The sequence below is a fragment of the Halichoerus grypus genome, chromosome 4 (assembly GCF_964656455.1).
Source record: "Halichoerus grypus chromosome 4, mHalGry1.hap1.1, whole genome shotgun sequence".
NCBI classification, from domain to species: Eukaryota; Metazoa; Chordata; class Mammalia; order Carnivora; family Phocidae; genus Halichoerus; species Halichoerus grypus.
The window spans coordinates 17,094,093-17,108,000 of record NC_135715.1 but is presented as its reverse complement, the minus strand read 5'-3'; the positions used below and the strand labels follow the sequence as shown (position 1 = coordinate 17,108,000).

Here is a 13,908-nt window from a genome sequence, read left to right as displayed (position 1 = left end):
CCTTCACTTACACAGTCTTATATACACATTCTATTTTCCTTAAGAGACTTCCTTGGGGGAACAATACAACAAACAAAAATAGTTAGCTTATTATTCTCATTACAAAATATATAAAAGTGACTTTTAACTACCCACTTGCTTTTAGGTTGTTACCTAACTGGTAAGCTGACGAAGCAAGGAATGACAATTCAATGTAACTAAAATTTATCATTTTCCCCAAGTCACCAATTGTGCTTTCTTCTCCTTTAGTGATACCCATCTTTTAGCGTCCCATTGTTTTTATTATCTATACACTCAGTGTCTGTGTGGGATGCTACAGCAGAAACAAGCACTCAGGCTTGGAAATTAGATGAGCCCTGGTTTTGAATATTAGCTCTGCCACCAACTTCCTGAAATATCTGTAAAATAAAGATGATCATACCTCCACCCCTGATTTATTGGGATTTATGCAGATATATTAGGATTTCTTCTGATTTATTGGGAAGTTTTAATTAGTGATGTACCTATCATGATTGGAACATTATATTAATCTTAGTTAACATCTTTTTTTTTTAAGATTTTATTTATTTATTTGACAGAGAGAGACACAGCGAGAGAGGGAACACAAGCAGGGGGAGTGGGAGACGGAGAAGCAGGCTTCCCATGTAGCAGGGAGCCCAATGCGGGGCTCGATCCCAGGACCCTGGGATCATGACCTGAGCCGAAGGCAGACGCTTAACGACTGAGCCACCCAGGCGCCCCAATCTTAGTTAACATCTTATCAAAACTGGCTCTTAGGTGAAATCTTTCACACTAAGATGTGAATGATATGCTGAAAAATCATTTCATTTCAAAACTATATGGAAACCTAAAGATCATGTATTTTGCAGTAAAGAAAGCTAAGATCCAAAACAGATATATGAATTACCAAAGGTAATACAACTAGTTTGAAACAGAAGACCAGCAAATGCTCTTTGTTTAAGAATAGTTCTATGTATACTCTATTAAATCAAAATGTTTTCTTCAAGTCAACTAAAAGAGGTCTGTTTGTAAGTCCTGCTATTCAGTAGAAATTACCCCATAACCACTGGGACTAAACAGATAGAAACAGGCAAATACATCAACTTGGGAGAGTATGCTTAGACTCTTGATTCTAAGGGTTACCAAAGAGAAGATAAGGCATTTAGAGAAATTATAAAATCTTAATATTACCTTGACATTCATTAAAATAGATAATATAATAGTGTTTCATAATATAATAGAGTTTATATATAATAGAATATATAGAGTATTCAGGACATCTTGATAAATAACTTATTCTAACATATAGGTCATCATTTTCAAATTTTCCAATAATTTCCTTTGAAATATGGGAAATGAAATGTTTTGTGTCACTTTTAAAGGCATTAACAGAAACTTTTTTTGCTACTGTTATTGTTTTCTACTATAATATTCTGATGCAATCTTTAAATTTACCATCTCTGTGCCAGATTAAAATTAGGTTATATCCTGAAACATGAAGATAATAGAACTTTTCCATGTTTATTTTCATTGGTAGTTCTTTGTTAAATACTAGTTTATTGTGCTACAGCATCTTCTAGATTTTAAAATAATGAGAAAATATGAATATTTGAAACTCTTCTAAACAACTTCCCCTCTGAGAAGAGTTCTTTCATTCTACTGTAAGACAGAAGGACAAGTCAGCTGGTGTTGAAATATGTGGTCTTTACTTCCAGAGTTTTATTCTTTTCTTAAAATCCAGGGAGATGTTAACTATTTGTCTTTATTGAACCAAGAAAGAAAAGTTCTCTATTCTCTTATTAGCTACCTTTTGTTAAAACGGAATAAACTGTCTTTATAATACAGGAAACTTTAGCAACTAAATGATGGATTCCATTGTAATAATAGAAAAAATAATTTAATGATCAGTATATTCATAGATACTGGCTCATATGGTAACTGAGAAATTTACATCTCTGTTGCCTTCAAGATTTATCTTAAATACAAGATTTTCTATAAGACGTTAGTCAACCTTTGTTCTGATTAAGTTTCCAAAAATTCTGTCAACCTCTGTTAATATTTTGCTGCATTTTTAAAAATCTCTTAGAAATGCAGCTATATAAAATATACACACATATATCTAGATACAGATATCCATAAAGAAGACACAAATACATGCATACACAAAAGGAGACCGAGGTATGTAGTGATTATATCTTTACATAAATATTCAAAGATATGACAGTTTATGATATAGTGATATGATGTTTCCATCATATCCATTAAGCCATCTTTATTGCTTAACAATATATCATGAATGTTTTCTAGGTCAATAATGCTAAAAATTATAATTTCACATCACTTGTTTAATCAATTCCCTATTGAGCATTGAATTATTGCCAATGTCATAAACAATGTTCCAATGAAAATCTATAAATTTTACACACCTCCATCTTAGAATAGTTCTCCTCTCTTAGGTGGAATAAGGAAAGGAGATTCTATCTTCTACTTGGAATGACCACAATCACCAAGAGCAAACCAACCAAACAAACAATAAAGATACTAGGTGTATTTTTCATAATCACTGATCCTGTTATACTTTCTTCATTCCCTCTAATTAGAAGTAATTCTCTCCTAAAATCAACTTAATAGAAAATTAGATTATAATCATTTGTGTATTTATCTTATTTTCTTTAGTAGATTAAAGGTTACTAAAGGTTTCCTGAATCCTTCATGGTAGCATAGTCTTTTGAAATTAATAGGTGTCTAAACATATGTATTGGATCAAATCTAATTTCAAGGAGACACAAAAAGTGTTGTTTTACTATATTCTAATTGATTAATCTTAGAAATTTCCCATCTCAAAATATCCTAACAATAGTCACAATATGAATAATAATTCCTGCCTATATCAAAGTAAACTTGGGGAATAAATGATATATAGTAACATGTGAAAATATTTATAAATAGAAAAATAATACAGATTAGAATTGCTACTGTTATAGCCAGCAGGACTATTTGCCAGGGGTCCATACATTTTTAAGTATTCCACATATTACCTTTAAAAGTAGTGAAATATAACTTGAGGGACCTGAAGCTTTGAAGATGTCTGTATCAGAAAAGAGTTTATTAGACTGTGTATCTGCCAAGCTCAGAGTCCCTTCTGATGAAAATCACAATATGATCCCCTTCCCTTCACAGCTGAGTGGGTGGGGTGATCTAGGATAGCACTGTCCAATAGAAACATAATACGAACCACATATGTAATTTAAAATTTCCTAGTAGCTTACAACTTAAAAAAGATGAAAAAGATACAGCTGATACTAATTTAACAATATGTTTTACTTAATCCAATATATATATATAGAATATTATTTTTCAAATTATAATCCATATAAAAATCAGTGAGATATTTTCTACTTTTTATATTAATTTCTTTTTGAAATCTAGGGTGTGCTTCCAGCACATCTCAATTTGGATACAATTACAGTTGCCCAGCTATTGGCTAATGTCTTGCACAACAGAGATATAGAAGTAGAGAAACCAAGGCACCTTGGCAAAAATGATCATTATTAAAGGAAAAAAAACTTGAGTACCCTCTCATAGTCAAAAATCTGAAGCAGGAGAATACATATTAAACTGGAGAAAGGCCCTTTTCTTCATGTATTAGCAAAACCTATCCTTCTAATAGGATTTGACAATTGTAAAAGAGAGAGATCTTTGAAGAGGACAAAGTTTCTCTCCTTGAATAAATTCTAGTCAGTCTCTTCAGAACACTCTTCTCAAATAGGCTCTGATTTTGGGGTTCCATATTGGTGTCTGTATTATCCAATTTTACCAAGAATCTGGCTAAATACGTTTAGCCAGAATTCTCCATCTGCAATATCTGGTCATCCTCAATATCTAATAGGGTTCCTTGTCCTTGACTGTTCCCACAGGTGATTCTGATCACCCTGGACTGCCTTCAGCAAGAATTTGTTAGATCACTTTAGCCAGAATTCCCCCATACTCCTGATGTTTCCTCTTAGTAAGTATCCATCCATTGAAAAGAAATAATCTACTTTTTTTCCTTGGCTATAAATTCCTACTTGGTGTTTTATTCTGAATTGAACAGGATCTCTCTCCCCCACTGCAAAACCCCATTAAAGCAATCCCAACAATTTATTGCAGTAGTCCCCCCCTAAATAAAATCTGCCTTACAGTTTTAACAAGTGTCATGTAATGTTTTTCTTTAATTAAAGGGTGGGACATTCAGAATGGCAGTGTGAGGAACTCAAGGAAATGTTTCAGAAGAGGTATCTGCTAAGCTGGTCAAAGTGAGCACTGATAATCATTCAAATTCTCTGGAAATTGTTTGAAGGGTTTACACAAATTCAGAAGCATTTATTCATTAAATCTAAAGAAATCCAGTACAAGCAATGTGAGGCTGTGGCCCTCCAGTCAGGACTGCAATCATGTCCCACAGATAAGCCTTGAGGAAAAATTCCTATAAGAGCAGCCACAGCTGGAAGACCTTTTCACCTCACCCCTACCCTGCCAGCACCACCACCACCGCCGCTGCCCCCTCCGCCCCTCCCCCCGCCACTTTCTGCCATGGATGAGCTATTCCAGATAGATGCTGCAGACGGCCATCAATAGATTCCACCTCTCACAGCGTAGTGTTATCAGAGGTCTTTGTTGGCAGCGGCTCCCACCTGGCAGCAGTATTTTCCCACACCCAACTCCCACTAAATAGAGAAGATATATTGGGACAGTTGGTAAAGAGTGCAATCCCTCTTTCTCAAGTAAATTGCAGCTTCCATCTCCCTCTTCCACTCCCACTGTGGAAGAGCAGTTCTAGGTAGGTTTGGCAGCAACTGAATATCAGCAGATTTCACCATCCCTGGCTTTCCAGAATATCTCTACTGGGTGTGATGGGAACCCAGTAGAGTTAGCAGTTGCAGCCAAGTATTAGTGCAGCCAAATACTAAACAAACAACAGTAACAATACTCTCTGAAGAGGAATCAGTATCTAGAATTGCTATAATAGAAGGGAACTTCCTCAACCTGACAAAGTGTACCTATTAAAAAAAAATCCACATCTATCATATCTAATGGTAAAACACTGGAAGTTTTCTCCCTAAGATGGGGAATGAGAGAAGGATGTTGGCCCTTTCCACATCCATTCAATATTGTACTGGAGGATTTAGCCAGGATAATTAAGCAATTAGACAAGAAAAAGAAATAGAATAAAGGACATCCAGATTGAAAAGAAGTAAAGCTCTCTTTAATTACAAATGACTTGAAATTGTATGTATATGAGGCATCCACTAAAAATGTTAATATCAGTGAGTTTCAGTTAATATCAAAGATGAGCCATATTTCTGTATCCCAACCATGAACAATCCAGAAAAGAAAGCAATTCCACTTACAGTAGAATCAAAAAGAATTAAGTATTTAGAAATAAATTTAACAAGGTAAGACTTATACACAAAAACTTATACATACAACTATAAAATAGTACTGGAAGAAATTAAAGATCTAAATAAATGAGAAGATACTTCATGTCCATACATTGGAAGATTTCATATTATTAAAATGGCAATAACCCCCAAATTAATCTACAGATTCAATGCAATCTCTATCAAAATTCCAGATGGCTTTTTTGCAGAAATTGACATGCTGATCCTAAAATTTGTATGCAAATGCAAAAAACTCAAAAGAGACAAACAATCTTGGAAAATAACAAAGTTGAAAGTCTCATTCTAATTTCAAAGCACAGTACTGAGTTATCAAGACAGTGTGGTATTAGCTTAGAGATAAATGTATAAATCAATGAAATATAGAATTATGAATCCAGATTTGAACTCCTATCTCACACCATTCACAAAAATTAGCTTAAAGCAGATCTTAAATAAAAGAACTAATGACACTTAACTGTTAGAAGAAAACCTGAATGTAAAAGTCTTTGTGATCTTGAATTAGGTGATGGTTTCTTAGATATGACATCAAAAGTACAACCAACAAAAAGATAAATTGCACTTCGTCAGAATTAAAAGCCTTTGTGCCTCAAAGGATACCATCAAGAAAGTAAATGTATGAAAATATTTGAAAATCATATATGCAATAAAGGATTTGCATTCAGAACATATAAAGAACTCTTATGATTCGGGCACTTGGGTGGCTCAATTGGTTAAGCAACTGCCTTTGGCTCAGGTCATGATTCTGGAGTCCCAGGATCGAGTCCCACATCGGGCTCCCCACTCAGCGGGGAGTCTGCTTCTCCCTCTGCCCCTCCCCCCTCTCATGTTCTCTCTCTCCCCCATTCTCTCTCTCAGATAAATAAATAAAATCTTAAAAAAAAGAACCCTTATGATTCATTAATACAGAGATTTATAACCAAATCAAAAAAATGGACAAAGAATCTAAACAGACATTTCTCCAAAGAATATATACAAATGGCCAGTGAAACCATGAAAAGATGCTCAACATAGTTATTAGTCATTAGGGAAAAGGAAATCAAAACCACAAGATACCACTTCATACCCACTAAAGTGGAAGAAAAATAATAAATGTTGGCAAGACTGTAAAGAAATAGAACCCTCACGTACAGCTGTGAGAATGTAAAATGGTGTAGCCACTTTAGAAAACAGTTTGCCAGTTCCTCAAAATGTTAAAACCTATGATCCAGCAATTTCACTCTTAAGTATATAGCCAAGAGAAATAAAATCATATATCCACACAAAAACACATACATGAAGCATCATTCATAATAACCAAAAAGAAAAAACAACTCAAATAGCCATCAATTGATGATTAAAATATGGCACATCCACACAATATTATTTGACAATAAAAAGTATTGAAGTACTGATAAATGCTACAACATAGATGAACCTTGAAAAAGTATGCTAAGTCAAAGAAGTCAATACAAAATTCCACATATTGTATGATTTCATTTTTGTGAAATATTTGGGATAGGCAAATCCATAGAGACACAAAGTAAATTAATGGTTTTCCGGGCTGGGCGTTGGGGTTGAGGGAATGGGGAGGGTCATGAAAGTATCCTAAAATTGCAGTAATAGTTGCACAACTCTGAATATATTTAAAACCACTGAATTGTCTGCTTTAAATGGGTGAAATTTATAGTATATGAAATATATTTTAATAAAGCTACTTAGAAGAAAGAAAATGATTGGATGTTAAGGAAGTTAAGGAAGATGTCAAGGTGAATCCTGACCAAGGCAAAATAACAACATAGAGAAAACCCTACCTCAAGAAATGAAATTCCTAAACCTCTGGACAAAACCTAGAAAGGAAGAGGAATGGGATCTCTAAGACGCTGAGGGAAAAAGTTGTGACCTAATTAAGTGTATATACAAATGGGTCAAAGACTGACTGCTGAAAGTCTGTCAGTCTGGCATGATCTCCCTTTACTGAGCTAACCCTGAGAAGAGAGATGATCTACCCTGAAAAAGTTCCAATGGCAATGACAGGGATCTCTACCTATGCCCAGGGCAGTTGAAGACACTTAGTGCTTGGGACTTAGTCTTTAAAGAAAATGCCGCTTCTTCAACATTTCCTTGCTGCTGCTATATAGATGGAATGTTTGTGTCCCCCGCCACCCAAATTCATATATTTTAATTTAATCCCCAGGATGTTGGTATTTGGATATGGGGCCTTTGGGATGTGATTAGGTCATGAGGATGGAGCCTATTCAAGTGGAATTAGTGCCTTTATAAAGGAGACCCCAGATTGCTCCATTGCCACCCTTTGCCATGTGAGTTTTCAGCAAATGATGTCCATCTATGAAAAGGAAGTAGGCTCTCACAAGATACCAAATCTGCCAGTGCCTTGATCTTGGACTTCCCAGCTTCCACAACTGTGAGAAATAAATTTCTGTTGTTTTGAAGCCACCTAGTTTATGGTATTCTGGTATAGCAGCTTGAACAAACTTACACAGCTACAGACTTTTTTTTTTTTTTTTGCCATAAAGGATACTTTTAAACATTTAATGGAGTTTAAAAGAGCTGAATCTTAGAATAAATCATTGAACTCTTTGACAGAGAATAACCTGAGGGAGCATATTGATCCTCAATACGAGAACCAACTGTCATTTCCCAGCAAGTAGACAATCTTTCTGAATTTCCTGCCTGACACCTGGGCATCAACCCTCTGGACTGGTGCTATGGCAGCCTTTCCCAAGGCAATCTCCGGTGGCCATTGCAATACCCAAGTGTGGATTTTTAGTTTCATGTCGCAAAAGCTATTAGAATTGCTTCCCCTGTCCAGCTGCCCCAACCCAGACATCAAACACTTTGGTTTACCAAATATTTACATGGTAAGAATGTCTTGAAGGAAGCAGACTATACATCCTGCAAATCCATGTATATGTGTGATTCACTATAGAATGCTGCTTGTGGATATTATCTGCACCACGATTTGTGAAGTCTGACATGCCTGAGTTATCCGGGCCTTGGCAGCTGTGTTGAAGCATGGTTTCAAAGTAGTCAATTCCAAAATCCTTTGATATTTTACCTCTGTTTTTCTTATCTGCTCAAGCACTCCATCCCCTGTCCTCATGCACATCAATCTGACACAGGAACATTTGACCCTTTCATAGTTTGTCAGCATGGGACCTTTGGACACATTTCCTTGACAAGGGAAATTCATTCTCAGGCAAAAGTCTATACAGATTAACATTTCACTACCACTGCCCAGGCAGGTATGCTTTTCCCCAAGACAGCTTGTGATTCTGGTTAATAGAACACCCCAAAGCAGAACATGAATAATATAAGCAGGAGAGAATATCTTAGCTGGTACCTATGAGTGGACCTGGCACAACAGCTCTGCATCACTACTACCTCTTGTCTCTAGCTCTACACCCACTTTTTTTTGACAAGATAAACCAAGTAAGTTGCTATTCCTTGCATCCTGAAAGAGGCTAATTGGTACACATATGCTTATATAAAGAAAGTTCACTCTTTAGGGGATAGGGATGCTTATTAGAAATTACCAGGACATAGAGAACATATCCATGAAGACTACTCAATTTCATTTTGCTTTGATTCCCTGTTCATCAGAAATATTCTAGCTTCTAAAGATGTCCATGCATCTTGATATTTATCAGAGCAAGAAAATGAACAAAAGCATCGCAAGCACTGAAAATGGACTCAAATTGCACACTATAAATTCAAATGGAATTCTAGTTTATATACAAGTTTCTTGTGAATTTGGAGGACATGGCTAAACTACCTATGTTAATTCTGAATGTCTTGACAAAAAACTAGTTTCTGGCCCTTGCCATGCCCCTACCTATCCCATGAAGGAAATGCCACTCACTGAGATGCTATTAGATTGAAAAGCTGACATGTTTATCTTATCACTCTCGAAATAAAACATGTTCTGATTCTTCCTCTTGTCATTCTTCCTCTTTCTAGTCTCAAAAGTGTGAACATCGGCTCCCTAACATATTTGAAAGTGTGTCAATGTTCTAGATGTGGTAACCTGAGATTCTTTCATTTTCCCTACAAGGTTTCTAGAAATGTTTGCTTTCTATTCATGAAATGTTGCAGGGTACAAACAAGGTTAGTTGCCACCCCTGCCCTTAGGCAACTTACTATCAAGATAGACATAAGACATGTGTGACAGAGCTGGATAACAGATCCCCAATATCCATTCTTCCCTTTTTTCTTTGGTAATAGAACTCACTCATTTTTTAATATGGATTCCCAGAATTTCCCAATATCACTTGCAGCTAGGCGAGGCCAACACTATGTTCTCACCAGTGAAATGTAAGCAGTGCTTGTGATGGTTAACTTTATGTGCCCCTTGACTGGGCTAGGGGATTCTCAGATAGCTGGTAAAACATTATTTCAGGGTGTGCATGTGAGTGTGTCTCTGGAAGACACAAGCATTTGAATCAGTAGACTGAGTAAAGATCATCCTCCCCAGTGCAGGTGGGCATCATCCAGTTCATTAAGGGCCTGAATAGAACCAAAAAAGGCAGAGAAAGGACAAACTTGTTTTCTCTGCTTGAGCTGAGACATCCATCTTCTTTTCCTGCCCTTAGAAGTAAAGAGAGTTGGAATTTGCCCCTTGCCCTTCTCCCTACCGCCTCTAACCTACTGGAACAGAAGGTGGATCCAGTGGCTGGACTGTGAGACAAGAGCCACACTAGAAATTACAGAAAGTCATCAATGGGCTAGATCCAACATGACGGCACAGCTGCATACTATTGCCACTGGGTTGTCTCAACCCAACTTTTGCAAGAGATTTTTCCATGAAAAACTAAAACTCTATCTTGTTTCAGGACAGTTTTTCAGTTTTAACCCACACAGCATACATAATTCTGATCACCATAGAGGCACAAAATTGTAACTGAACAACAACTCAAAAAACAAAAAAGAAAAACAATGCTAATGAAGAAAGACATTTTTAAAATAAATATGAATGGTGTGATGAGTACCTGGTTCCGTGTGAAAAGAACTCTTCCCAGCTGTCACTGACTTTTCATGCATTGTTATCAGATTGTATGATTTGTATGATTAAGTACCCAATGAACTGTATAGGCAATAAGTGCTGGAAAGGCACAAAAAGAAGACAATCCTGTGGGTTTTAATCTTTAGATAGTCCTAGATGAGCTAGGCCTTACAGAAAAATTGGTAATTAAGAGGGTGAAAGAAAAGCAATCTTACCAAGACAAAAAAAGGCCATAGTGATGTCAAAAGCAGGGCCCAGGATGTACATCCTTTGATTGAAGTAGAGAGTTACTTTTAAGGTAGTAATGAGAGAATATGGCTAAAGAAAGAGAGCTTAGAGTCAAGCTAATGGGTTTGGATTTCTGCCTTGCTTAAAGGGAGCTACTGAAAATTTTTGGTATATGAGAGTTATGAAAATTTCAAGATGGCTTTCACTTTGCTTGAATTTTAAGTTCAAATCTGTGCATAATGCAATTTTAAATAGTAGCATTGCCCATAAATCTACTTTGTGACAAGCCTTCTAACATCAAGTGTTTTATTTAATCTTTACAAGGAACTTAGGAAGTAAAACCATCCATCATGAATGACTTTATGGATGAGGAAACTGAAATATTAAGGAGTCAAGAAGTTTGTTCAATATTCCTCAAATAGCAAATGGAAAAGCCAACTCTTTAACCCAGTGCTGTATGGTATACACAACTTCCTGCTCCTTCCCATTTCACCACACAATTATGCCATAACTGGATGACCAACTCAGAACTGCCAGTTAAATATATACTTTGGAATTGAAATGCTCTACTACTACTCATATTATTTAAGAGAACATATAACTTGACCATAGCTGCTGAATTCCTTCTGACAATAGATAGCATATAATTCTCTAAGTTGATGAATGTCTTTTATGGTTACTTTACTCATTTGATCCTTATCTTCAACATAAAAGCATTGAGGTAAAAACAGAGTAAAATTAAGTTAGAACAGAATAAAAGCAATCAATGCTTATTACATATTCCATACCCAAGATCACAAATCTTCAAGGCCACTTAAAAAAATTACTCCATTATTGAGAGGTCTTGGCTTTAAACCACGAGATGGAAAGAGCTTGGCTTTGAAGACTTTCTCTCTGAAAACCTTTCAGCTGGGTGTTCAGCCCAAATTCTGAGATTTAAAAAAAATTAAAATGCTGATTCAACAATAGGAGGACAATGGTTTCCTTTAGTTCTTACTGCACTCCTAAGCACTTAAAATTTTTAAAGTGTAGCTTTTTTTGAATATCCTTTTCTGAAGGATATAATTTTAAATAAGCAATCAAGTCGTTTTATTGTGTGATATCATTCATATCAACTGAATTTTCTTCGGTACTGAGTAGACATAAATAACTGTGAATGTCAGTGAGCTCATTGAGCAAGCATGATTTAAAGTAATGAAGTAATCTCTGATTATATTATTGATTATAAACAAAAATTTGTAATATTTGTTTCCATGTGGGATTTATTTCTGAATATCTGTACTTTCAGATATATGGAGTTTTGGCTTTTGCATGAACCCTTTTAAGATCCCTAATTCATGCAACCTTTATATAACTTTCCATTTCAGGTTATAAATTTCCATCTGGGAAGTCAGGAGTTTAGATGCTCATTTCCCATGCATTTTCTCATGTTTAATCACTTCATGAGACATGCTTCCTTTTAAGATCAAAGTTAAGCTAATATATTATTTTAAAAGTAACACTATTGGTTTTGAAATCTATTAAAAGTGAGGATAAATACAGTTGACCTAAGATACACCCCACAAACAAAAATTAAGTATTTTGTATTTTATAAACCTATTCATCAAAACCAAATTGCAAACTCTCTGGAGATTCACGTCAGCAACACATAACTTTATGACCAATGTTTATACCAGCTACCTGTGGGAAAGGATCTTGGAAGTATCTCAAACTTAAATAATTAACAAACATTAAATATCTTTACTTCCCAGTTATGCTTAGAGAGAACTATGATATATCTTTAATGATAAAAACAACTAGAGATAACATTTATCAATTTACATGCACCAGATACTCTTCTAGGTGTCTTAATCTTTGTAAAATCTCTAGGAGTTGAGTGCTTTGGTTATTAATCTCATTTTGTAGTTAAGAAAACTGAGGCACAGTTACTTGCCAGAGATCCCACAACCTACAAATAGCAAAGCTGGAATTTGTACCAGGTCCTGGCCCCGGGGACTTTGCCATCAACTACTATATATATATATTTTTTCAAGTAAATTAATGACCCAGGCAGTAACTACCAATGATCAGAGATAAGCCTAAGGAAATAGCAAAAATTCCAGACAAAGTTGGAGAGGGGTTCAAATTCTGATTCTGTCAATAACTAAGCATGTGATATTAGGTGAATGACCTCTCTTTCCTGAGCTTTAGTTTTCTCTTTTAAAAAATAAGAGCATTGAGTAATGTATAGAATTGTTGAATTGCTATATTGTACACCTGAAACTAAGATAACACTGAACATTAATTATACTGGAACTAAATAAATATATAAATAAAGGAAAATGAGGACTACTTGAAGGGGTTGTTGTGAAAATTAGGAAAAAGTATATATAGTAAGAGATGGATGGGTATACATATAAAATGCCCAATACAGTACCATGTACATGGTAGAAATTAAAGATACTTCTTTTATTATGTTTTTATTAATTTAATATGCAACACAAACCAGACTCAGAAACTGGTGGTTACCATGGTGAGAGAAAAAGAACTAGTGACATGGGCACCAAGTTCAGCTTTCTCACTAACTTTGAAATTCTCATCAAGTCATTCAACCTCTCCGGGGTCCCAGTGTCCCCTTTCATCCCTCACATACACTGAACGTATGGATTCCCTCTATTACCTCCCGTTATGGACTTCAAGTTTGTGCATCCCCTAAAATTAGTATGTTGAAACACTGTCCCCGCAGTGTGATGGTATTAGTAGCTGGGGCCTTTGGGAGGTAATTAGGATTAGATGAGGTTATAAGGGTGGAGGCCTCACAATGGGATTAGTGCCCTTAAACAGTCACAAGAAAGTTTGCTTCCACTCTTTCCTCTCTATCATGTGAGGATATCATGAGAAGTAGGCAATGTGCAACTGGAAAGAAGGCCCTCATAAGAACCTGACTATGCTGGCACTCTAATCTCAGACTTCCAGCCTCTAGGATTGTGAGAAATAAATTTGTTATTGATATGTGACCCCATATTTGGTACTTTAGCCCAAACAGACTAAGACACTTCCCAATCATCAATATGAGTATTACTCCTCTTTCTTTTCCCTCCCTGAAAAGTCTAATCTTAAGAAGATATATATCTGCTTTCTGACCTCCAAAGTATACCTGACAGGATCTGAATCCTTCTTTGAAATGTACAGCAAGTCTGATAAGCATGGAAGCTATTGGCTTAAGAGTGCGTTCTGGAATCTAAGAAACTAAATTGGGGA

At 35.7% G+C, this 13,908-nt stretch overlaps 1 protein-coding gene across 2 annotated transcripts in view; it reads left to right on the top strand.

Annotated features, from left to right (window-relative positions):
• The window catches only part of GPC5 (glypican 5), a 1,368,657-nt gene extending 1,364,558 nt beyond the window's left edge, over window positions 1-4,099 (top strand). The window contains exon 10 of one of the 2 annotated variants that reach the window (XM_078070199.1): window positions 3,918-4,099. In XM_078070199.1, the coding sequence (XP_077926325.1) occupies window positions 3,918-3,971 (54 nt within the window). In that variant the 3' untranslated portion in view covers window positions 3,972-4,099. The remainder of the gene's footprint in view (window positions 1-3,917) is intronic. The other variant, XM_078070193.1, reaches the window with a different exon arrangement.
• Window positions 4,100-13,908: the final 9,809 nt, after the last annotated feature.